Source organism: Dioscorea cayenensis, chromosome 3 (genome assembly GCF_009730915.1).
Source record: "Dioscorea cayenensis subsp. rotundata cultivar TDr96_F1 chromosome 3, TDr96_F1_v2_PseudoChromosome.rev07_lg8_w22 25.fasta, whole genome shotgun sequence".
In the NCBI taxonomy this organism is placed as follows: Eukaryota; Viridiplantae; Streptophyta; class Magnoliopsida; order Dioscoreales; family Dioscoreaceae; genus Dioscorea; species Dioscorea cayenensis.
The window spans coordinates 10,335,694-10,362,215 of NC_052473.1; the positions used below are offsets into that span (position 1 = coordinate 10,335,694).

The following is a 26,522-nucleotide window of genomic DNA, read 5'->3' on the forward strand; positions in this document are numbered from 1 at the left end:
TTTTTATTATCATAAACTAATAGCTATATAATTAGTTGAGCCACAGTGTTCTTAGCTCTCAAGTTAATAACTGTGTTTTTAGCTGGGGGATCCAAATGCGAAGGAAGACAAGTTTCTATATACTTTTCTTTTTAAACGTGTTTAAAAGGAAAACCAGTGCTGCACATCAAAGTCAAGGAGAGAAAATTCTTCAGGATAACACATAATTCATTGGTAGAATCCATTGGTTTTTATTGATTATATGTAGATAACAAATCAAAGTCTTTAATTTCCCCAAGAAGTCTTCTCATCATCTGTTCTCTTCTCTTTGCAGCCCTTTTCCATCTATCATGGCTTCTGCAACTTTGTCCACCCTTGCAGGATCTCTTCTTTCACCGTTGCGTGACATAAGTTTGGAAAAACTGATCCATTATTTATGGGACTATCTATCATCATCACCATCACCTTACTCTTCTGATGAAGCAGAGAAACAGCAGCAACTGATGGATTCATTGGAAGCCTTAGAAGACGCCAAGTTGAATGTTAAGTCGATGCAAAGTAGAATCATGAAATTGTTTGAAAAACATAAGCAAAACGAGAGGGTGGTGGGTTTGCACAACAAACTCAAAGATGCTGGTTATGACATACAAGATTTGGAATCGGATATGAAGTACATGCAGCTGGAGAAGAAGGTGGCGGAGATCAACAAGGCTGAAGAAGAAGAAGAAGAAGAAGAAGAAGAAGCTGATACTACTACCCAATCCATGAGTAGAGGACTAAAGCGCTTGCTTCAGTTTTCTCCCCAGTCAAGTGAGAAAAAACGTCGCCTTTTGAGGTCCTCGCAATCGATGTGTCCATCAACAGGTTTATGTTTTTTATGTTTATCCTTTCGTTTTGGATTGGTTTTTATGAATAGTCTTTTGTTAGTTAGTTTGTTTTTGCATCATGGATATATATATATATATATAGGCAATTTTAGTTTACTGAAGCTTGAGAAATTTAATTAATTATTGTGCAGATGATGACATTGTGAGAAAGGTTACTCTTATTATAAAACAAATAAATAGCATTGAATCAAAGTTGAAAGATGAAATCAAGTTGGAAGAATGGTTTGACCAGATTGCCTTGAATGGAGTTTATAATCCGCGGGAACAACTTCACTTTCACCCAAAACAAACGTGTCACCACATCATCAAGGACTGGTAGGGAGATATATGGTCGGGATGATGAAATTCAACTATTGATTGAGTTTCTCAAAGGGCCAAATGTTAATGATAGTATTTCTGTTGCACCAATAGTTGGGATGGGTGGTATTGGTAAGACTACTATGGCTCAGTTTGTCTTCAACAATAGAGAAATTGAAAATCATTTCGACAGTAAAGTGTGGTTATGTGTATCAGATCATTTTGATAGATTCAGAATCACCAAAGAAATGATAGACATCATCAGCCCAACTGTTCAATGTTGCAGCACCACTAGTTTGGATTCTCTTGAGAGAGAACTCCAAAGACATTTAATAGAGAAGAAATTCTTACTGGTGTTGGATGATGTTTGGACTGATGAATGGCAACAACTCCTTACCCCTCTTGAATCTGCACAAGCACAAGCTATTAAAATCATTATGACTTGTAGAGATCCTACGGTATTAAGAAGCATAGACAAAGGAAATCAAATTATTTTAGAAGGTTTGTGTGATCAAGACTATTGGTCATTTTTTGTAAATTGTGCCTTTGCCGAAAAGAATCTTGACAATTATTCAAAGGAACTACATAATATAGGAAAGTGCATTATGAACAAGTTGAAAGGATCGCCATTAGCAGCGAAGACCGTGGGAAAACTTCTGGGAAGTAGTCTAACAGAGAAGCATTGGAATGATATATTGGAAAGTGATTTGTGGAAATTAGAAAATAGTGCACATGATATTATGCCTGCCCTTGCATTGAGTTACTATCATTTACCTCAGCATCTTCAGCAATGCTTTATCTTTTGTTCGGTGTTTCCTAAAAAACATTTGTATTTTATGGACGACTTGGTTTGCATGTGGATAGCGAATGGGTATATCTATGAAAGCGAAAGTAGTCCAAAGACAATGAATGATATAGGAAAAATGTATTGTCATGAACTGCAAGCAATGTGTTTCTTCGATGCAGATTCTTCTACATGGTTCAGAATGCATGACTTAATGCATGATTTGGCCCAATTAGTTTCTCATGGGGAGATTTGTATTTATAAGAGTGGAAAAGATAAAATGATCTCAAAAAATGCTCGTCATTTATATGCACAAGGTTTGGTTAATCTTGGGTTAATATGCAAAACAAATAACTTACGCACACTTGTGTTAGAGAGTGCTTCTGACATGTCCACCTTCCTCAACCATGAAGCATTTAAGAGAATCAGAGTGCTAGTCGTCCTTGATGCTAATATGGAAGAATTCCCACATGTTATTTTTCATTTAAAACACTTGCAATATTTGGATTTGAAGGAAACTAGCATCAAATCGATTCCAGAATCACTATGCAAGCTTTATCAGTTGAGAGTGTTGAAATTGCTGCCTCCACATACCCTACCAAGTCTATTTCATAATCTCATAAACCTTCAAAGTTGGGGCATGTCCGGTTATAGGTTATTTGATGATGAAAGGGCGCCAGTATTTCATGTGAAAAAAGAAAGAGGCTACATGATTGCACAACTGAAGAATATGACTGAACTAACAGGAACACTTTCAATTGCAGGTTTGGAGAATATTGACAATATGAAAGAAGCAATGAAAGCCAAATTGAAGGAAAAACATCATATCAACAACTTGCGTTTATACTGGAAGGATAAAATGGATGGCTGCAAGCATGATATACAGGAAGAAGTACTTGAAGGCCTTCAACCTCATCCTAACTTAGAAGAATTAGAGATTGAAGGGTACATGGGTTCCAAAACGCCAAGCTGGCTTATGACACTCACATTACAGAAATTACGAGAACTATACTTAATTAAATGCATAAACTGGGCATGTTTACCTGCAGCACTTGGGTTGTTACCTTCCCTTGAGAAACTACACTTCTACTACATGGAGAACATTACAGTTGAGTGTGATGATTCCGTAACTGAGATGTTTCCATCCTTGCAGTATCTTGAATTATACAAAACAACAATATCATTCAAGGGCAAGTTAATATCATCATCATCTCTAACAACACCAGGGCATTACAAGTTGTTTCCTCGTCTTCAGTACCTCAATGTGACAGAATGTGATGCAGTGAATGGATTAAATTGGCCCATATATTCAGCATTGGAGCGGTTATGCATAAGAAACTGTCCAGGCCTCGATGACCAATTGCCAGGATGCCTTTATGGCCTCTCTTCGCTAACTACATTGGATCTGACAGGGACAAAGATTAAAACTTTCCCTGCAGAGGTGATGGCCACACTACATGCTCTTGAGCAATTATGTCTTGCTGATTGTAATGAGCTTTTATCATTGGAAGGTTTGCAAGCCCTCCCCTCCTTAAGAAAATTGTTTGTTTCTCAATGCCCCCAATTCGGATCCTGGTGCTTGGAGGAGATGACAGGGCTAGATGAAATAGCTATAGTGTCTTGCCAAGATCTTGAATCTCTGCCCGCTTGGTTGCATCGTCCTCCTTTATTGAAGCAATTGAGTATATATTAAAAGTTGCCTAAAGTTCCATTCACTGCCAAAATATGACCTCCCTCACTTAAAACATTGGAAATCATAGAATGTAACCCAAGCTTAAAGGTTTGGTGCTGACAACAATGGTGCCTAAAATGGCTAATGATTCAGGATATCCCTAAACTAGAAATTGTATGTCTAAACTTTTTGAAAGGTATGTACAAATCCATGCCTTTGTTAGTCACTATGTGTTCTCATTTGAATATTCATAGTATTTATCTTCATTTTCATTTGACTAATCAAATGCTATATAAGGAAAACAATCAGGCTATCTTTAAATTAATTGTAACTAATGATGGTAGGATATATGAAAAAACTCTCACAAATTTCTCCATGACACTGATAATGCAAGTTAACCATCAATAATGTTTTTTATTATATTTATGACATGATGTTATGGCTTGGATTATTTTTTTTTTAATTTGTTAGAACACATCTTAATATTTGATTATATTAGCTTACTCAGTTCTTTTAATATGCCTTTAAATTGATTGATTCTCACACCACCACATGCATAAGTTTTGTCATTGTCTCAAAGCACTTCAGCTAAGAATATTAAAGCCAAGGGATGAATAGTCACTACCTAGAAAAGAGTTATTGAGGCGGTTTTCAAAACCTATAAAGGTGGTTATAACCGCCTCTTCGTATAAAACAGGCTCTAGAATTTAGAGCCGGTTTATAACAACCATTGACTAAACTTTAATTACGGAGGCGGTTATCTATTTGCTTATTTAGAGGCGGTTGTCTATTTACTAATTTAGAGGTGGTTCTACATTAGCAATGTTAAATATATATAGGCAGTTATAACCGTCTCTACCTTACCGATTCTTAAAAAGAATTGTTTCTATGCACAACTTTAAAGTACACCAATAAAAAAAACCATCCTATAGCTCCCTAATCTTCATACCTCTTCATCCTTGAACCAAGAGTTCTCCTAAAAATTTTTGAAATTGCATATTTGCCCCTGAATAAAAGTTAATTGCATACATACCCTTGAATAATATACATAATTGCGTATATACCCTTGGGGTTCAAATTAGTTGAAAACCCATCCATTAACAAACAACAAATATATAAAATTACCATTATACCATTGCATATATACCCTTGAAAAGTTTTTTTTTTAAGTTGTACAAGGGTTATTTTGGACTTTTTGTATATCTTAATCCAAGTTATAACCATAGTTAATCAAGTTTGATTACCGAAATCTAACAGTAGGGGCATATCCGCAATTATCTATATTTTTCAGGGGTATATATATAATTATGTTTTTTCTGAGGGTAAATATGCAATTATAGATCTTTTGAAGGGTTTATAACCAATTCTCCCAATAAATAAATATAATCAACTAAGGAACTACAATTAGAATTAGAATTAAAGTCAAATAAAGAACCATTAAATGTTGAAGCATGAAATCTTAATATGCATAGTCTTAAACATTCTCTCTCTTCTCAAAATAAGGAAATAACAAATGTTAATGATCAAACATAAACATGAACATACACCAACACATCATGTTTATGATCAAGCATACAATCATAAAATCCCTTGAAATTATCATCAATTTAGTCACATAAACATACACCAACATAGCATGATCACAAAATCATGGAGCATGAGCACAAAATTTAAAAGTCACAACAAATTTAATAGCCAAATTAGCAACAACAAACCTCTTCTTCCTCGGGATTGATTAACTCATGCACCAAGAATATTCCTGGAATAGCTAGTTCTAATGCCAACAAAAATACTGAAAGTGAATCATTATCCTGAACCTAAAAAGAGATACATGTATTTACCTAACAACCCAAAAAAAAAGATTTTATGGTGAAAAAATAAATTACAAAGAAAGGGGATGAGTAAATTGTCATGGGCCCTTAAAACATGGGGAAGAAGTACCATCTCCACCTACTGAAAATCAACAAAGGGTGTATATTCATTGATCACATAAGGGCTATGAGGATCATATAAAGGAGTCAGTTTAAAATCATTCTATAGTTGACTCAGACTCCTTCAGAAGTAATATTCTGCCATCAACCTTATGTTTCTTTATTTGGAAAACAAACACTTTGATACTACAATCCAACCTAATGCATCATGAGATAATAAACGAAGTTAGCTCTGAGATTACCAAGTGATGTTCTAAAACTATCCATATAAGAAGGATTGGGTGATACCTTAGCGTGTAGCTTAGGGAGAGAGAGAAACATATGCGAAGAGTAAAACTGTGGAGTTGAGGACAAAGCTTTCTATTGTGGGCTTGATAGGTAGATTGGGCAGTAGTGGTATCAGAGAAGCAAATGATGACACAAGCGCCAGTGTCATCCGTGGCATGTACTCCGGTTACTCGACCAAATGCGCTGAAGACCGAGGAGATGGTATCCAAGGATGGTCTTTGATGTGACCAAAAACATCATAATAACCCAAGACTGTCCACCTAATTGTGGATACTTCACTAAAAGGATGAAGAGATCTACTACCTGAAATAATGCATAAAATGTTCACAATTACAAATATTTCATTCTTGATTTGTTGTCTTGGTGCTAGAATTTTGTTAGTGAAATTCATTTCAGTTTATATGTATGCAAGTGAAGCACCATCCAAACATTAAAAACACTCATTCAGTCAGTGAGGTAATTGGGACTTACATATGAGCAGCTTCACATCCCACTTGCTTGAATACAATAGCTACAAAGAGCAAAAGATACCCAAAATCCAAAGTCCAGTTCACAATCTAGCATCCACAATACAAACCAAAATTGCTCTATATATGGCAAGAATACTTCTGGAATTATCAAAATAATTTTTAATAAGGAGCAGTAACTACTCTGAAATATCACGTTTCACATTCCTTAAGAAGAATTATGTTTCTTCTTAATCAAAGCAACATATATTCATGGAACATGCAAGACTATAATATGAACAAAGATAACACGTATATTTTCTCATTACAACAGTATACTACTGGCTGTCAAAGTTATGCAAGACTACAACATCAACGATGGCATATTCTGGCAAAAAGGCTAAGGAAAATGAAATAGAAGGCTTGCTCAATAATGTATGTCAAGCAGAAATGCATCCATTGATTCACTTGTTCAAGCATGAATATCTAGACACAGTAAGTAATGGACTAGTGGGCCTTTAAATTAAAGATAATGGCAAAGTAATTTAGCACACAAAAGAACTTCCTAATGATAAAAAAAAAAAATCAACTTGTTGCTTACGAATATCCATGAATTCATATACCTAACAAACATTGCATTTTATTTCAAGCATTACAACAAACACATCAATGCCAACATAAACAGGGCAACATAAAGCCAGTCTTAACCAAGCATCCGCTCAGACTAACAAAGATCAAAAGCATTGATGATTGTCTGCAACAAACTTGCATATGAATGACCAATGTCCCTTCCATTACTATAAAAATTTTGAGGAACTTGCAATTATCAAATTAGGGCATAAAAAAATAAAGGGAAAGAAAAAAAAAACAAGAAGACTAAAAAATACCCATACCTTGACCCTCCTGCTAGTGCCAACTTTCTCAAGCTTGAGCACAAATTGATATGCAAGCTTCTCAACTCCGACTCCGATTTTCTTCTGCCGATTTGCTTCTCCCCTCTTGCCATGGCAAGCGGGGGCCAACCCCCTCCCCCTCCCAAAAAATCTTGGTCCCAAATAGCAGCTTCTTTGACTCAGACCATCGATAATTCTCCTCTTCACAACGAACAACTTCTCAACAAACTCAAAGCCGCTACTTCTAACTCGTTAGAGTGGACAACGATGCAATCAATCGAGGCGGATGAAATTTCGAGGATGCTTTATATGGCAAGTTATTCGGGAAAAATCTCCCCTTTCGAAAGCGGTGTAAAGTCGACACTCTTACATATGTGGAAACATTTCGGTGAGATCCTCATCTCCGACCTTCCAAATGGATTTCTTCGGTAAGGTGTCCCTCGACAAGGCCATGCATCAACTCTGCTGGGACGGGCCCTTGGTCCAGATCAGCGGGATGATTTTGCGATTGTCTCCTCGAAGCCTTTTTCGAACCGAGCTCGCTAAACTTAACTCAGCGGCAATATGGGTTCAATTTCATAATTTGCCGGTTGAATGTTGGGATGGCAAAACCCTTGAGACAATTGCTTGTAATTTTGGAAACCTCATAAAGATCGACGAACTCACGTCCACTCTGGCTAGATCCAAGTTTGCCCGCGTTTGCATTGAAATCGACTTGTCCAAACCTCTTTGTCGGGGGTTTTGGATCGGCGACGATCTTCAGAAAGTATTTGTTGTAGTGATGTACGAGAGATTACCTACTTTCTGTTACAATTGTGGGCTTATCGGTCACGGAAGTAAGTCTTGTTCTCGGGTAGCTTCAGCTGAAACTGGAGAAACCTCTTTGCCCACTCGCATCGTGCGGCCTAGGGTGGAGAGGAATTCTCGGGGTTTTCGAATGAAGCCGACCGAGATCATGGATGATTCCGACCCTATCTTTGTCCCTAACCCGGAAGAAAAACCGAATCCGATTTCGGGACCTTGGCTCGGTATCCGCCGGGCGTGGCCGTGCACGGGTCGCGGAGGGGCGCTTCACGCCGCCTCTCACGTGACACATCGCACGCCCGGGACGGGCGTGGGTGCAGGGTTATTGAGTCCCGAGAAACTACAACCCTTAGCCTCACGTGGCGGTTCGCGATTCAACTCGGGCGTGGGTCGGTCGTCCCACTTCCATTTCCTTTCGCGATTCCCCACAAATTGATCCCGTTGAGACTTTCAACGTTCAAGATCCTAACACTGATCCAACCGTAGATCTCAGCCTCGCGATCATCGAACCTCCAAAAGCTATTTCTCTTAACCCTAAGCCAATTTCCTCGCTTGATCCCCAAGCGACAGCTTTGGCAGACCCCTCAAATCAAATCACTGCTCAACCCTCTGTTCTGGATCCCCCTCCGTCTATTCCACTCAATCAAATCGTCCCCTTTTGGTGCTTCCCGAGAAACCCCCATGTCCTCTTTCCCACCCAGACCCAGCACTAAGCATAGTTCTCCCCCTCCTATCTTGAGAACATCAGTTCCGATTGTCTCTACCATTGCAACCCAATCTAACGCTCCGCATGACTACATAGTCTCCCTGGTTTCTGCTGCTCTTGATTCTAGCGAAATGGAAGAGGATAGCCTTGAGAAGAAGAAGGTTCCATGATGAGGAGGGGACGATGACATGGCAGACGATGAAAATGAACCAGATGACTCTATGACCCTTATACAATATCAAGATGGGGTCAGAAGGGACGCTCTCATCCGAAAAAGTGTGCATGCCGATGAGGTCTCTCCGAAGAAAGGCAGAATAGAAGCCGGGAGTTCCGGAGTTTGAGTCTCTGTTCTTCTTCTATCCTTCTTTTAAGGGAGTCTCTTTCGATTCTAATACTTTTTTATGATTATTATGAATCCAGCTAAAATCTTGTGTTGGAATTGCAGGGGTATTTCAGATTGGAATACTTCTTCTCGACTCACCAGACTCATTAAAAAGCTCAAACCAGTCCTGGTTTGCTTGGTTGAAACCCGAGCTAATTCGGCCCGCGTTGACCGATTTTGTATGAAGATCCCTAAGCAATGGGAATGGGCTTCCATTCTCGCTGATGGGTTTTCGGGTGGTATTTTTATCCTCTGGAACCCTGCCATCGGCCGAGTTACTCCTATCTCTGTTTCCCATCGCGTTTTACATGTCGTTATTTCTCCCGATTTTTCAAAAAATTTTATTGTTTCGGTGGTGTATAATTCTTCTCGTTGTCTTTCTCAAAGATCCCTTTGGTTTGAGCTTTCTAAACTCTCGAACTTAAGCTTCCTTGGCTCATATTGGGAGATTTTAACTCTATTATCTCCAGATCTGAGCATAGTAGAGGCTCTTTCTCCTATTATAGACGTAAATCTAGTTTTTTCAATAATTTCATCAACAGTAATAATCTCTTAGATCTTAAATTTGTAGGCTCCTTTACACACGGTGTAACAACCAGATTGGTTCGGCTCGCAGATGGGCCAGACTTGACCGTTGTTTGGTCAATCTAGAGTGGAACGATATTTTTAAATCTTATACCCTCTCTCACCTTAATCGGTCATTTTCTGATCATTCTCCACTTTTTCTCACCGCTAATTTTTCCGCTATTTCCAAAAGCGATCTCCTTTAAGTTTGAAAATTTACGGTTGGATTACTTGGTTTGTCATAATTGTATTCGTGAAGCTTGGAATTTTTACTCAGCGAGGGCAACCCTATGCATGCGTTTTCTCATCTTCTTTCTCGTACTAGATTTTATCTCAAACGTTGGAGCTATTCTGGGGTTAACAATCTGGACACTGCTATTTCTAACACTGAAAGGGATATTGTTTCTCTCGAGCTTACTGATTTAGATTCCAATTCTCAAGCTGTTCTTAAAGGCCTTTATGCTAAATTATCTGCTCTTCAGCGTCAAAACAATATTAAATGGGCCCAGCGTGCTCGTTTAAATTGGGTCTCAGATGGTGATAAAAATACTAGCTTCTTTCATGCTCTTCATCGAACTCGTTCTCATCATAATCATATTTCTCAAATTGAGGATGCTAATGGTAGTGTTGTCAGGGACCCTACTGGTGTCGAACAAGCTTTCATGAACTTCTATAAAAATCTCTGGAGCGTTTCTTCTGCCACCCTTTCCAGCAATCCGGACGAACTTCCCCCTGATATTCCCAGAATCTCTGACTCTGACGGTGCTTTTCTTATTCATAATGTGACTATCGAAGAAGTTCATCAATCTTTACTTGATCTTCCTTCAGGTAAGTCCCCTGGACCTGATGGGTTTAACGTGGAATTTTTTAAAGCTTTTTGGCCTGTTGTGGGTAGTTATTTATTTGGGGCTATCCAACATTTCTTCAAAAATCTCTTTTTATCCCTTCTTCCCTGGGGCAAAACCTTCGTTGCTCTAATTCCTAAAAAGATAACCCCTAAGTCGGTCTCGGATTTCCGTCCTATTTCTCTTTTGCAACGTTTGTTTTAAGATTCTCTCAAGTTGCTTGCTAATAGATTGAAAAAGAATTATTCCCTAGCATCATTGGTCGTGAGCAGGCGGGGTTTGTTGCCTTTCGTTCCCCTCTCGATAACATTATTACAGCTCAAGAGGTTGCTCACTCGATTGAATCGATACCCATAGCCTAGGATGATTATTAAACTTGATATCGAAAAGGCTTATGATACACTAAGTTGGAGTGCAATTCTTTCCATTCTTATTAAAATGAATTTTCCTCCTCTTTGGGTTTCTTGGATTGATTCTTGTCTGCATTCTTGCTCTTTTTCCATTCTGGTCAATGATAATCCATCTCCCTGGTTTAGTTCTTCTAGTGGTGTCCGTCAAGGCGATCCCATCTCTTCTTACTTATTTATTATTGTATCCCAAACTCTTACAACCATGCTAAACTGTAGCCTTCAGAATAATCTTATTCCCGGTTTCAACAGCAACTTGATTCATAATTTTAATCATTTAATGTATGCTGATGATTTGATTTTAGTTACTTTTGCCTCTAGGAGAGTCGCCAGAAACATCAACACTTGCCTAAATTATTACTGCAGCTTCTCTGGTCAAAAGCCTAATTTTAATAAATCCCAACTTTTTTCCTCTCTTGGATGAACAAGCATATCCTCAACCGTATCTGCAACATTTTGAACTTAAAACAGGAGTCTTTCCCTTTTAAATATCTCGGGGTGCTTATTTCTCCCAAAGCGTTTAGCTCCTGTTACTTTTTCAACCTATGGTTGATAAGGTGACTAGGTTGGCTCACAATTGGTCCAATTTTTCACCTCACCCCCTAGCTGCCAAAGAAATTCTGATCAATTCTGTCATGCTTTCAATCCCAGTCTACACTTTAATTGTCTCATCCCATTCTCGATTCAATCCTTTCTGATATTTCCAAAGTTGTTAGGAAATTCTTTTGGAATAGGAATGGAAATGGAAAGGGCATCCACAAAGTGAGTTGGAGTATCTTAACAGAAGGTAAGTCTGAGGGGGGCTTAGGTATTAAGAACCTCAATCTTGCTAAACATTCTCTCATGTCTAAAAACATCTTCAAATATTTAAACAAACATGATTGTATTTGGGTTGATATCTTACTGAACAAATATGGGGCTATTATTTTTTGGCAAGACTCGTCGTAGAGCTAAATGTTCTTGGTTCTTTAGGGGTCTTTGTAAATCAGCAGCTTTTATTAAACGTCATTGCAAAATTAACAAAGTTAACCCTTTGAGAACATCCTTGCTCTGGGACCCCTGGTTATATGATATTCTCGTTGCTTTAAAAACCCACTTTCCTTAATATGGAAGTTGATTTTGATGCTATTTTCTTTCTCCCGATATTATTATTAATGATCAATAGTACGTTTTGGATATTAATCATATTTTTGGTAACAATCTCTGGGCATTTCTCTGTGTTCTCCTTCTCCTATTGCTATTGATTATAACTCTGAGAATCATTGGACCTGGTTTTCTGCTGAATCTCACACTAAAATATCTTCTACTGTTTACCATACTTTGAACAAGCAACTGCTTTGTTCCGATGATTGAGGATGGTTGGAACATTGTTTGGCATATTCCAGTTGGTCCTAGAATTAAACACTTTATTTGGTTATGCTTGAGAGGCAGGCTTTCTACTTCTACTTTTCTTCACAGCATACATCTTGGTCCCTAATAGCTCTTGTGTCTTTTTTGTGGTTTACAGCGTGAGACTCACCGATCACTGCTTTTTGCCATTGTGATAGAATCCAAACAATTTGGGATCAGGTTAATAGTCTGTTTAATTTATCTATTACATTCTTTAATGGTTTTTCCTCAGGCAATTGGGTCTCTGATTATAGGCATTCTACACATACTTTTAGCATTAATTGCACCGCGTGCTTGGTTCATTTGGTTGTGCCGTTGCGATTACATCTTGAGGGACATTCGTCCCATTTTTCCCTACACATTGTTCTCAAAGGTCGCGCTCATGTGGATGAGTTCTACTGGAGCAATTTTGTTCTCATGGGTAGAAAATTATTACTGTCTAACTTCTCCTCTGTTGATGACAACTTCTTGTTCACTCATGCAACAACAAATCACACTCTTAAGGTAAATTCGGTTGGCTTCTTCTTTTCCTCACTAACTACAAAAATCTCTTTTCTCTTGGCACTCCTCCCGCCAACTCTCGGGACAGACATCTTCGCCCGATCCTTGCCATTGAAGTTGTCTCCAGATTGCTTTGGATCTTCATATCCCAGTGAAACATATTCTCTGCGACCATGCTACAGTCATTCATCTTCTTCAATGCTTTGATCACGTCTCGTCTTGGAGAATTGAAGCACAAGTAAACAATTTGAAATTCCTTCTTGACATGTGCGGGCATCCCCATATTCATATCATCCCCTCATTTGTCGATTATCCGGCAACGAATCTAGCTTTGTATGGCGCGCTACATCAGCACCTCAATTTGTTTTTGTTTGGCAAAGACATCCCTTTTTGGATTATGAAATCATTTAGAAAGTTTGGTTTTTTCTTTTAACTTGTTTCCAGTTTTCCTCAGTCTGTAGTCTTGTTCTTCTATATTTATTTTCAATAAATTAACTTCTCCTTTTGGAGAGGTTCTTCCCAAAAAATAAAAAAAAATAAAAATAAAAAATAAAAAAAATGATCAAAGAGTAGTACGGGATCAATCGGGAGTGGCATTCAACATACAGCTTAATCAAATTCTTTAAATCACTAACCTCCATAAAGCAAAGCAAAAAAAAAATCTCTCATTAACTCATAAATTTCTCACAATCACATCAAAAACGAATACAATTACACGATTAAAGAGGCAACTGAAAGTACCTCATGACCACGACCATGGTGCGAAGCCTAGAACATAGCTGAGGCCATTCTCGGAGAGAAGTAGATCAGGAGTGAGCTTAGTCCAGGTGGGCGGTACCCTAGCTACTCCTCTCCCTAACCCAACTACACCACTGCCATCGGATGTAGAACAACCAAAATGGAGAACACTGGAGGGAAATATGAAATTTAAAAAGGAATACGGAAGAGAGAGAGAGAGAGATTTCTCACCAATATCCCCATCACCGCCGTAGCCTTCGCCATCACCTTCTTCTTCATCGTGGCCATCGCCGTCGCGGTCAATGAGGGAGAACTGAGAGATCGGCTGAGAGAGACGACGAAGTCCTCACTCCTCACCATGGAAAGGGTCCACAGTGAAATTGGGTTTAACTTATATTATAATATTTAAGCATTTATAGAGATTGTTGCTTTAAACCGCTTCTAAGAATGTGATTAATTTTTTAATCTCATTCATTAGAGCTGGTTTTGGAAAACCAGCTCTCTTTCCATGTCTCTATAATGATAATTTGGTGTAGTGAATTATTTTTATCCTTTTCATTTATATGAATGATGACTTAATCAATACATAATTTTTTAATTTAATGCAGATTCCATTTTTGAGAATAATTATCTCTAAAGGGATGGTTAATAGAATTCATGGTGGCAAGGTTTTTTCTTCAAGTCCCTCTCCTTTACAACAATGCTATATAGCGACGACTCCGGCAATAACTTTTCTCTTGTAAAGTAATTTTATGTTGGTTTTTAACCATGTTAGTAGTCAGTCAGACCCAAAAGTTGAAATTTCATAAAAAAAAGGGCTTTGTTGGGTTATGGCAAAATCAAAGGGGGATTGAGTAAATAAATGGGATGTTTTGAGCGATTCTTCCTTTTAGAAACCAATGATCATCATTTGTGTGGATTTTAATTATTTTGTTATGATACATAGCACAAAAACCATATGTAATTTATATGTTTATAATATACATGTATATGTTTGAGAAAGAAAAATATATTTTTTCCAAATACATAGGAATTTTAAATAACTTTTCAAAAAGTTTGAAGAATATAAAGCATTTTTTTAGTTTTTAATAAATAGAAAACTAGAATTAAAAATCACGAGTACCGATTATGCCAACGACCTCTTATGTTATGTTGAAAAGGTAAGTTGGAACCATAGCTTACACACGGTAAAAGTATAGATATGTTAAGAAATTAATTTTATATTTATGTACGTTCTTAACATATAACTTATCCATATTTTGTAAAAAATATGAGCAACCATTCTCATAAATAAGGAGTTTGGATGACAATTAATCATGCAGGGCTTTAGACTTCATAACTCAATTTTATACAAATATAAAAGTAACGAGTATTCTATCAAGATCATCATGCACTAAAAACCCTTTTTTAAAAATTTGTTTAAATATTTATTTTAGAATTTTTGAAAAATAAATATTTAATACAAAATATTTTATTTAAACTTTTGTGACAAACAAACTCATCCACATAAGTCACCATGTTTGAGATATTATTTTAACCAAAGTAAGAAATGATGTCACACAAAGGTTAACCATCAACAATTAACTTATTGATATTACTTTTTATTTTTTTCTTTTTTTGATGAAAAAGTATTATTTTACTAAAAATTTAAGTGTTTTTTCCACACAAGACATCACAGCCGTTTCACATCTCTACAATCTACATCTACTAGTCAAATAGGAGGTCAAATACAAACACTGTATCAATTAAAGTGAAAATGATATGTCTAAAGTCCAACCTTTCACATCATGCTATAATTCTTTCTTATGACCATGCCAAGGGTTTGGATAACTGAAAGAAAAAAAACCTTTGCGGTGCTGTATGTAAAATTTTTTTTTTAGATAACATGAATATATATATTTTTTAAAATAATAGATATGATAAAATTTTGGACAATTTCTCTAGTAGAGGTGCAATTGAGCTGGGCCAAGCTGAGCTTTGAAGTATTCGAGTTCGGTTCGACAGAATAAGCTACATGCTTGTGTTTGACTAGAGCTCGATTCGAGCACATACTTGTAAGTTCGAGCTTGGCTTGAGATAGTAAAATTAAGCTCAAGCTTGCTTCGATATCGGCTAGAAAGAAGCTCATTTATGATAAAAACGAGCCAAGTTGGAGCTCAACCTTGCTTCGAGCTTGAAAAAAGTTTTTAAAAAATAATAAATCATATTGACTATTATTAATAAATTGTTTTTAATACATAAATCCATTTATACTTAGGAAAAAAAATACACATTTAGCAAGCTCATTTAGCAGGTTTACGACTAATAGGTTCATTATTAGGTTTATTTAACATACTTTTTAGTAGGCTCACGAGCAAGCTTATTTACAAAGTTTGTGAGCCTACTCATGAGCTTGATAAACGAGCAAGTTTGTGAGCCTTAACGAGCCGAACAACATGTGACTCGACCAAGAGCACCTTTGAGAACTGAGTTAAAACTTTTTGATAAGTTGGTGTTGTGCTGTTCGCAACATCTACAACCATTATGTTCTATTGTCCACATTTGCCTTGACCCTATAGATGATGTGTAATCAGAAAACATGAGATATCTTTCTATTAATATGTTGATCAACTCTTCAAATTTTTGTTTTGAAACAATTATGGATGCCCTCCAAAAGATATCTGCACCATACTTACTTTTGCAATATAGTAAAAAATTATTAGTAAGATGTCGTAAGCAATACAGATGAACATGACCATATTGTGGAGGGAAAACATCACAAACAACATTGACATTACCTCTGAATCTGTCTGAGTTGATGTATATAGGACTAGTAGGATCTAATGTTTTATATACATTATTTAAAAACCTTAACCAACTTTCTCTATTCTCACCTTTAATTATAGCAAATGCATAAGGAACTATGTGGTCTTCAGCATCTTCTCCTATCGCCATTGATAGAGTGCCTTTGTATTTTCCATGTAAAATAATCCCATCTTCTAAGAAAACAGGACGACAAGAATTCAAGGTAATAATAGATGGCCCCAAAGTCCAAAATACTCTCTTAAAACTCTCCCACCCATATCCCCATTTCAGAATCAAAGTCAATAATAATACATGGGTTGGAATGGACTAAAGCATTAAAATACATCCGTAATTCACATAAGATTCCTACCACAATCCGAATATATGCTTGAGAGCCTTATTTTTTTTCGTTTCCAAGCCTTTGTATAACTAACATCAACATGGTACATGTCTATCACCATTGCTTACAATTGTGCTATGCTCAGGCTTAGATCAGCTCTTAATGTTGGCAGTACTAATTCACATATCCATTTTCTTGTGCAGTACTAATTATCAGATTGGATACTTTCATTGGTGCAACTATATAGCCTCGGACATCTTTCCACAATCCAGAGGGATGTTTTGGATGAAACTGAAGCATGAAGACGCCAAGTTCAATCCGAATTAGCATATTTGACAGTGAATATGGATTTATCGTCCCTCTGATTATAGTCGTCGTCATCATCATCACTACGATCATCATCAATGTCATTTCCATGGGCTTTAAGCTCCATCATTAACATCATTTTCAAATGCACCAGTATCTTCATTGCACCTCAATTGCTGATAGCCAGTGGAACTTCCAACATCATTATTTCTTAATGGAGCACCTTCTAAGCTTGATGATGGAAATGTTGGGGGAAACAATGCATGAGATGGATGTGATTTGGAGGGGGGAAACCCACAACAAATGTGTTATAAATAAGGCATCACAACATGAAATATATTAGTTCTTATTAAGTAATAAGTTTAGAAGCTTACAAAGTATCCATAGTATATATATATATATATATATATATGTAGTGGTTGGAATTACACATGGTCTTCATTCATTAACGTATAATATCGGAGTACGCAACCTCAGCATTAATGATGTTGCTCGATCTCTACCATTATCAATGATAGTACTAGTACGATGATTTACAAGCCATTTATACTTAATGTTCATATAGTTTCACCTACGTTGAAGTTAATAGCGGCAACAACCGTTTCGCGCAACTCATTCAAAGTGCTATTAGCATGAACCTTAATTACTATTTTATAACCTCTTGAATATGAAAGTTTTTCATTTGTCTCTTGTAAATATCCACCCCAATAAATAACCATTGTTACATCAGTAGTACTCATCCTGGAAACAAGTTGATAGATGGGTTAGGGGGAAAAAATAAATTAGAATAAGACAATTATTATAAACAATATATGATATGTATACCTAATAAATGTTTACTAAACTTTTTTAATGCCAAGTTTTAAAACTTGTGTGATGGATGTTAGAAAACATGTGGTGGTTATGCAAAAGAAAAAGATAGGGCCTAAGAGTTGAAGAGGATGGAAGAGGAAAGGAAGAGATTTATACATGGAATTTTGCCTAAGGGAATAGCAGATGTGCTATCAATGCATGCCATTTCTTGTCATGGGATGCATGCACACACACCTACTCTATAGGACGAATCGGTTTCCCTCCTACATCTCAAACCCATCAATACATGTCATTTCTTATCATGAGAGCATGCACTCCTACTCTATAGGGCGAATCGGGTTCTCCATACATTTGAAACACATATGGTGTGCCATCAATGCATGTCATTTCTTATCATGAGAGCATGCACACACCAACTTTATAGGGTGAATGGAATTCTCCGAACATCTGAAACATACCTGGTGTGCCATCAATTCATATCACTATAGGGTGAATCGGATTCCCCTTACATCTGAAACATGCCTAGTATGGCATCAATGCATGTCATTTTTTGTCATGGGAGCATGCACACACCTACTCGACAGGATGAATCGGGTTCCCCTTTATTAGAAATATACCTGGTGTGCCATCAATGCATGCCATTTTTATATCATGAGAGCATGTTGGGGTGAATCAAATTCTCCCTACATCTGAAACATACATGATGTGTTATCAATGCATATCATATCTTATCATGAGGGCATGTACACACTTACTCTATAGGGTGAATCAAATTCCCCTATATCTGAAACATATTTGGTGTGCTATCAATGCAAGTCATTTCTTATCATGAGAGCATGCACACTCCTACTCCATAGGGCGAATCAGATTCCTCTTACATTTGAAACATATCTTGTGTGCCATCGATGCATATCATTTTTTGTCATGGGAGCATGCATTCAACTACTCTATAGGACGAATCGGGTTCCTTCTACATTTGAAACATACCTGGTGTGTCATCTATGCATGTCATTTATTATCATGGGATGCATGTACACACCTACTATATAGGGCGAATCAGATTTTCCCTACATTTGATCAATGCATGTCAGTTCTTATCATGGAAGTATGCCAACACTTGCTCCATAGGGCGAATCAAATTCCTCCTACACTTGAAACAAAATCTGGTATGCTATGGTTGTAATTTTTAATAAAAATGCAAAATTAAAAATAAAACATGTACAAAATAAATTTGTGGCTTTGAAATCTACAATAAACAAATATATTCTCTATCCAATATTAAAATAATAATAATAATAATAATAATAATAATAATAATAACAACAACAACAAATTTTCTAATAATAAATATGGTTGAAAAATGTTAGAGTACAAGTTTATACATACGTATACTTGTATAAGTCCCTGTTCATAGATATTCTTGTACATCTCTATTATCTATTTATTGGGTTGTTACCCTAATGAAATCATCCCATTCCTTATCAACCTCTATCATGGTATCAGAGAGGTTTTTTATCCTGCAATCTTTGTTTGATTTTGGCCGTATCTATGCCTACTTCGTTGGACACTTCAGCCTTTGTTTGTCATTAGAACTCAGCGTGCGTGACTAGGGATCCCTCCGGCTTTTACAGTAAACGGGTGATAAGTGCTAAATTGACCATATTTTCTATATCATTTACACTAAATTTAACATGAAATTTTGCTTGTTTAGCACCTTATGTTGGGATCTTATCACTCTAACAAGGGAATTATCATGCGAAAATACATACCAAAACGCAGCGGATAACAAAACTTTTAATAGAAAGTAAACATGATAAAACCCTAGCGCATGCCAGAACTAGGATTAAATTCTGAATAAATAGATAATTAAAAGTTATACTTTTCTTTTAATGACGATTTTGAACGCACCCTTGTTTCCCCGAAATCGAAAAGGGACTGCAAATAGCGACTCCCCTTTACTATCACGTACACACGAACGCCTCTGGGAATCAAGCAGGTACACTAGTACCTCAAGAAACAACACTTGTTTCTTGGTTCAAATAGCAAGTACCCGAGATTCAAGAGAAAAGGGGCGGTAGGCGTGGCGGCGGCAGGTTCCAGCGGCGGGATCTGACGAGACGACCAAGGGAGAAAAGTGGGTGGCGGCTAGGGTTTCTTAAGAGACAATCTCTCAATCACTCTATCTTTTTTTCGTCTCTATTCATATTAGGGTTAGACCATCTATTTATATTAGAAACCCAAAACACTAATTTACAAAAAAACCCTTCACTCATAATCAAATTAGGAATCTCTTCTTTACTTGATTAATTAAACCATTTTAATTAATGAAATCGATTAGATTGGATCAACACTTAATAAGACCCAACCCCAATAAGCTATTCGCTCCACTTAATTTAGGTTTTTCACGAGAACCCTAAATAGATGGTCCAATAAATAACAAATACTGAAACTTGATCCCGACATTCTTACTGTACGATCTTGTAGGTCCATTTAACATTGGCAATGGGCTTAAACAATTTTAACGCTCATAAATCATAATTATTCTCTGGCAAGATAATACGATTACTCAATATTAAATGAAGGTTAATTTCAAGAATTAACGGAACCTATCGCAACCTCATACAATCCTTTGCTATTGAATATCTTAATTAGCATAAGGCATGGAGCGAGTCACCTTGATATTAATGCTAATTAATTCCTTGATCTATTAGTGAACTAACTAGGTCAAGTAAATGATAACTCTTATCATTTCTCTTGGGCGTGGCCACACACTACTCAGTCTCACTAATCAAGTGGCCTGTGATATTCACTCTACAAAGAGGGACAATCCCTTCATTTCACTTATGTCTCTCAGCATAAACCGCAACATGCCCAAACATGCCCGTACTTGCCACTCTATTACGAATGATGTTAGGCATAAGTTAAAGCATGTAAGGATTCATCTGAGATCCATAGTGATTTTAGTTCAAAAGATTCGAGTACAAGAATTGCTTGAGAAAAACACTTATGACTTTACAACCATGTAGTGTTCTCAAGAGTGGATCAATCCAAGTACACTGTTCCCTAACATGTGTCTATGTCCTTTGATTGATATCCCATATCCTATGACCCATAAAATAAGGCCATCTCACGAAAGACATACTAGTCTTAATTTATTTTCATTCCCATGAAAATAATCGACGAGGGACATTTAGAATATTGTTCTAATTTATGCTTCAAGATTTTATTATCCAAATCACGCATTTGATAACTTGAGCAGAACCAATATTCAAGGATATTTTTTCTTATTAAGTATGCACAAAAATAATAATAGATAAAACAATGCCTATAATAATTACCCAAATAATAAGAGTTCATACAATGTATGGGGGCTAGGGCTTACACTAACACCTTATTAGTACAAAATTTCATTCTTTTGTTCACAACAACCCTTATTTTTGTTTTAGGAAAAAAAAGAAGTGAATTCCGGAGGTGTTTGGAAGCAAAATGAAGCAAGTTGCTGAATCAATGTTACACTACGATTCACAACGGGCGTTATAGAAATTCATCACGCCTGTTGTCTATACTGATCACTGCGGTGATCAAGCTGTGGAATCATGGAGCCACTAGAAGCAACACAGAAGCCACAACGGCCTCACAACGGCTGTTGGGAACAACATTACGACCATTATCAAGACACATAACTCCCAAAGACTACGCCAAGATGAAACTTAGAGCCTAAGCAACAACTTACTCACCACGTGTATGACAACTTACTTAGAGCCTAAGAACCTAATTCTTGGGGAATTGTATATCTAGGTCCCTCGGTTATTATTTATGAACCTTGATTGATTAATATATATCATTCTTGTCACACCCACCCCTTTTTCCGAGGTAAATGTGGCACCCATCAGTTAAAAGTCTATTCTAATAGGAAAAATGACACACTAACCAAATCAGACTTACTATACATGATTAACAACTTTACACTGCTACATGTTCAAATACATGGATATAATAAGCACAATTAGTCCAACATGCGGGTACACCCACTACAAAATCACGACACCAACAGTAGAAAGAAAAGGGACCCACTGTAACCCTAAACTCAGGCTTGATTGGCTCTATACTCGCACAGAAAATCTAGTAGGGTCTTACTCCTGCAACTGCAGTACATTTAGTTGGTCGATAGTGGCTCAATAATTTCAAATAATTAAATATAGCGTATACAATATAGAAAGATCATTTTTCCCCAAATAACTTTCAAACATTCACAAAGACCAGAATTTTGGTAAAATACAACTTTTAAGAGATTTTGAAACATAAATTCAACATAAATCAACATCAAAACAATTTTCCTAGAAAATCCAAATTTTTGTGAGAGACTGCCCTTCTAAGAGAGACAGCTGGCTTCGCCCCCTCATCACAATCCAAAATAATAGGTAAAGTAAAATCCGCTCTCAAATCATCGGCCTAAAACACTCCCCGACTTAGCCGCCGTTGCGACTAGGTTGAGAGCCGCCAAAACCACAACTTTAAAATAGCACTACAAAAGAATGCAACATGGTCTAGAAACCTCTCTAAACCACGGCTAGGTTCAGAGCCTTGAAGGAACTCATGTCCTTAATGTTGATCTATCGATCCACCGTGTGGTGACCCTGGCTTCCCGATAAACATCCAGTCAGGGCTCTACACTCCTACTTGAACGAGACCAATAAGTTTACCGGTTTTCCACGCCACCTCAACAGGCTGGCCGTGAAAACCGCCTACTACAGTAGGATGTCACCAACCAAGCAATACAAACATGCGTATCGCAACGAGGAGTCCATAACCAAAACAAAAATCAATATCCAAAATATCTGTCATTTCCCCACAGAAATGATAAACATAAACATATCCAAAGATTTAAACATAAATCAACGCACAATTTACGAATCAAGTAACAATTCGAAAATACTTACCTTTGAACAATAATTCTTTTCAAGTATGAAACATATGTAAATAACTCATTCTAATTCCCTTAAAGCCTTAATGTAAGTGTAATAACCAGTAAAACTTTACTTAAGGAATATAGAATAATCATAGGCATTCTCTTAGAAGAATTGTGCATAATTAATCCCACCGTTGAAACTATATATGATTGTCAAAATCAGATATACTAATACGATTGCTATGACATACTGCAAATAAATATAAGTATCTTTTAATAATAAAAATTATTAAATAATTTAAATAAAATAATTAAACAATTGTTTTCAAATAGTAGTCATTTAAATAACTATTTCAAAATCATATCAATTAACCAATTATTCAAAAACAATAGCCACTACTAACTCACCTGGGTTCCCTTGCTAGACTTGAAACTTCCTCCCAAGCCTGAACAACACCTGATTGGATAATGGAATAAAAATGAATAAATACAGGCTATTTCCGAAATTGAACCCAAAGAAAATACAAGAAATAAATAACTGACTCTCTAATTTGGCCCACTCACTCCAACCGATTAAAACCCGACCTTGTACAATCAAATTGGTCTCCGATTGCACTTAAACCAACCCAATTTGGGCTAAACCCTCCTGAACTAACTTGAACCAACCTCAATTTTGCTAAACCAAGTTCAATTGTTATACAAAATCTCTTGAACCAACTTGGTTCAACTGAACCCAATTCTTCTTGAATTGGTTCACCACAAAGTCATTAGCCCAAAAACTAAACCAAGCCCAAATCAACCTTAACCAACTTAACCTAGCCAAAACAGTTCAAGTCCAATCGCAACTCCTCTTGATTTGATCAACCCTAGACCAAATCAATTCAATTGAACCCAATCACAACAACTCTCATCCAAACCCAACTTCCATCCAATTAAATAAACTTGACTAATTAAAATCAAGCCCACTTCACTTGGTTTGATCAAGCCCAACTCAATCAAATCAATTAAACAAAAACAACTCCATTCCAACCATCATCAACATCACCATTTAAATCATTATCATCATCAACTTAATCACCCAAACAACCCCTAATCTCTGCGCTACAGTAAGCTACAGTAAATCCGGCAAATCCCTCCACTATTCCAAGCCATTTCATCTCAAAATACAAAAGTTTCTCAACACAAAAATCATCTCACAACAACAACTTCCTCATCCTTATCAATATTTCTTCAAAACCATCCTCTTCTTCATTAAACCAATTACACTTAATCATCATCAAAACAAACCATAATCTCGGTTGCTACAATAACGCTACAGTAACCCGAAAATTTATCATCTATTCCATGCAAAAGCCCACTCAAATACAAAGATTTTTCCACACACAAATCATACAATAACCACCACTTCATCCTCTCCATCAACCCTTCTTCAAATCTCATCTTCTTCTTCATTAAACCAACCACACATACATATACACACACATCTCAAAATAAAATTATTTAGAACCCTTACCAAAGAAAGCTTCATCCCATCCTCCCCTCCATCAAGCACCAAGTTTCTTCTTTTCTCAAAACCTCCAAATTTCTTCTTTTTTCTTCTCTCTCTCTCTTTTTCTCTTGTCTTCTCTCTTTTCATTTCTTCTCTTTTCTTCTCACCGGTTTGAAGCTCTTGATGAGGATGAAGAAGAAACCTTATCCAAAACCTTCTTATCTCTTAAATTAAATTTATGTCAAAACTCATCTTCAGTCCTTGAAAATAAAGTTCTTTATGAAAGGTCCCTAAAAAGTCACTAATGGTCCCTAAATCATAAATAGTATTTCCAAAAAGTCCCTATAAACTTATCTTTCAGTCCTTGGTTTCTAGAAACACTTCAGATAAAACCTTTTTATTACTTATGAACCCAAAATATTCTAGAAACTTTCACACTTAGTTTCTTGTTCTTTCCATTTGGGGTTTCTCAACAAAATTGCTCTACAGAAAAATCTTACTGCAACTGTGACTATACCCTGAATATAATTTCTTACAGGTATTGAAAGATTCAGGGTATTACAATTCTAAATTTCATAATCATTGCATGTTCTTAATTGATTATTATTGTTGATGTGGATGAGGAGGTTATGCCCCCATGTTGATAACGCCCATGCCATGATAGATCTATGTATGTTCTAAGAGGTTAGGCGAAGCTAGGTTTCTCGATTAGGGATTGATTGCCCCTTAGGCTTAGGGTTCGATTGGTCTCTTCTTGTGGGATTCCCACACTTAAGGCAAATATAGAAGGCTGGGCTGGAAGAGATTCCATCTTAAGTTCCTAGCGATTTAGACCTAGTCACCATGGGTTTTTTTTGGGGCTAGTAGGCCTTTGAATTCACCCGGTTTGATCCTAGAATACAATTGACACTTAATGCCTATCATAATTGATAATCAAGATAACTGTCGTATATACTCCTCACTCCTTCCAAGTGTGCTTAATGATGTCTCCAATTGTATTGCTCAATAGTATTGTACAAGTAAACTAAAGAAAGAACGTAAATGATTAGGCTATTGATTAAATAAAAAAGAAGTAATAGGAACCTTTCGCCATTCCTGAAGAAATACGACACTCGTGCTCATCTAGGAGGTATTGCTTGATAACCTATACACTTGCGGTATTATGAACCAATTGTAGTATTACTTGCATGCTTGCATGTTTTTATATTTACATAATTTACGCACCCATAAGGAGTTCGTCAATGGGCTTCGCAACCTCCAGGTTTCTTTTCCTCGTCCGGATCCCGCCATTTCGAAGTGGTATTTGGTGTTGCATAGCACCGGCTCTCGTAGCCTTGCGGGCGACGCACTGGCTCACTACCATTGGTATCGGATCCCCCAATCTCGACTTCCCTGCCTATATCAGCCTAGCCGACGATTGCATCATCTCGAGAGTCAGCACCTACTTCTCCTTCTGTCGTCGCTAACTCCTCCATCGTGTTCTACTTCTCAGTTTTGTCACCGTTTCCACTAAAGGTATTCTCTTGTAAGAGCCAACATCATAGCATCAACATTAGCGGTGACATCGTTGTTGACCCCACTCCATCGCCAGTCTCAATCGCCACTTTACCGAATTCGACAATCACCCAACCAGATCCATGAATTCCTCAACATATGGGATCATGTGACTATCTTTAGTATCATTATATTCTCTGTTACATGTGATTAACTTTAGCATTATTATAGTCTCTGTGACATTAACAGAGATAAAAATTAAAAAAAACATTATTATAGTCTTTGTCACATTAACACAGATTTAAATTTAAAAAAAAACGGCCCCACATGGCGTCTACATTATCTCCAAATTTTCTTTCCTTGGTAGATGTCAAGTTAAATGGATCCAATTACGAAGAATGGTATAGTATTGTGTGTATCACTTTACTTGGATTAGAACCACTTGGCCATGTGGATGGCACATCCTTCCCTCCTAAAGAGACTGACACTCTCAGTGTAATTACTTCATTGTTTACTGTTGATCATCGTACTATAAGCTTCATCTGTTAGTCCTACGAGGTTGACATTTACACGGAGATTAGTCATTTTCCGACTATCCTTGCTATATGGGACCACTTACATCATTTATTTGAAGAGTCCAGTTATGCTCATCAATATGCTATTTTGCAAGATCTCACTTATGTCTATCAATGGGAGTGCTTTGTTCGGGAATATGTTACTGAGTTGCAATATTCGTGGAGACAACTTAACTCTTTAGAACCTTCCACTTGTTTGATGTGGAAGTGTTGTAAGGCTCGTATTCAGTCTTGCTAGACATAACGGACCTTTGAGTTTTTGATATGTCTCCGTCCTGACTATGAGGTTGTTCACAGCC

General features: G+C 36.8%; 1 protein-coding gene and 1 long non-coding RNA gene across 3 annotated transcripts; one reads left to right on the top strand and one right to left on the bottom strand.

Moving 5' to 3' along the window:
* The first annotated feature begins 708 nt into the window (after positions 1 to 708).
* LOC120250132 (putative disease resistance protein RGA4) lies at positions 709 to 7,609 on the top strand. Its single transcript, XM_039258916.1, has 3 exons — positions 709 to 843; positions 998 to 3,616; positions 7,178 to 7,609. Exons 2-3 carry the CDS (start codon positions 1,109 to 1,111, stop codon positions 7,607 to 7,609), a joined length of 2,940 nt encoding a protein of 979 aa, XP_039114850.1. The 5' UTR covers positions 709 to 843; positions 998 to 1,108.
* Positions 7,610 to 13,330: 5,721 nt separating this feature from the next.
* Positions 13,331 to 24,325, bottom strand: LOC120252987. 2 transcript variants are annotated; one of them, XR_005534192.1, is made up of 5 exons: positions 24,179 to 24,325; positions 23,074 to 23,122; positions 13,745 to 13,862; positions 13,517 to 13,683; positions 13,331 to 13,410 (listed from the first exon to the last, which is right to left on the bottom strand). It is a non-coding gene; the product is annotated as an uncharacterized LOC120252987 (long non-coding RNA). The 2 variants fall into 2 exon arrangements; XR_005534190.1 differs by having other exon boundaries at positions 13,340 to 13,405; positions 13,517 to 13,647.
* Between the last annotated feature and the right edge of the window lie 2,197 nt (positions 24,326 to 26,522).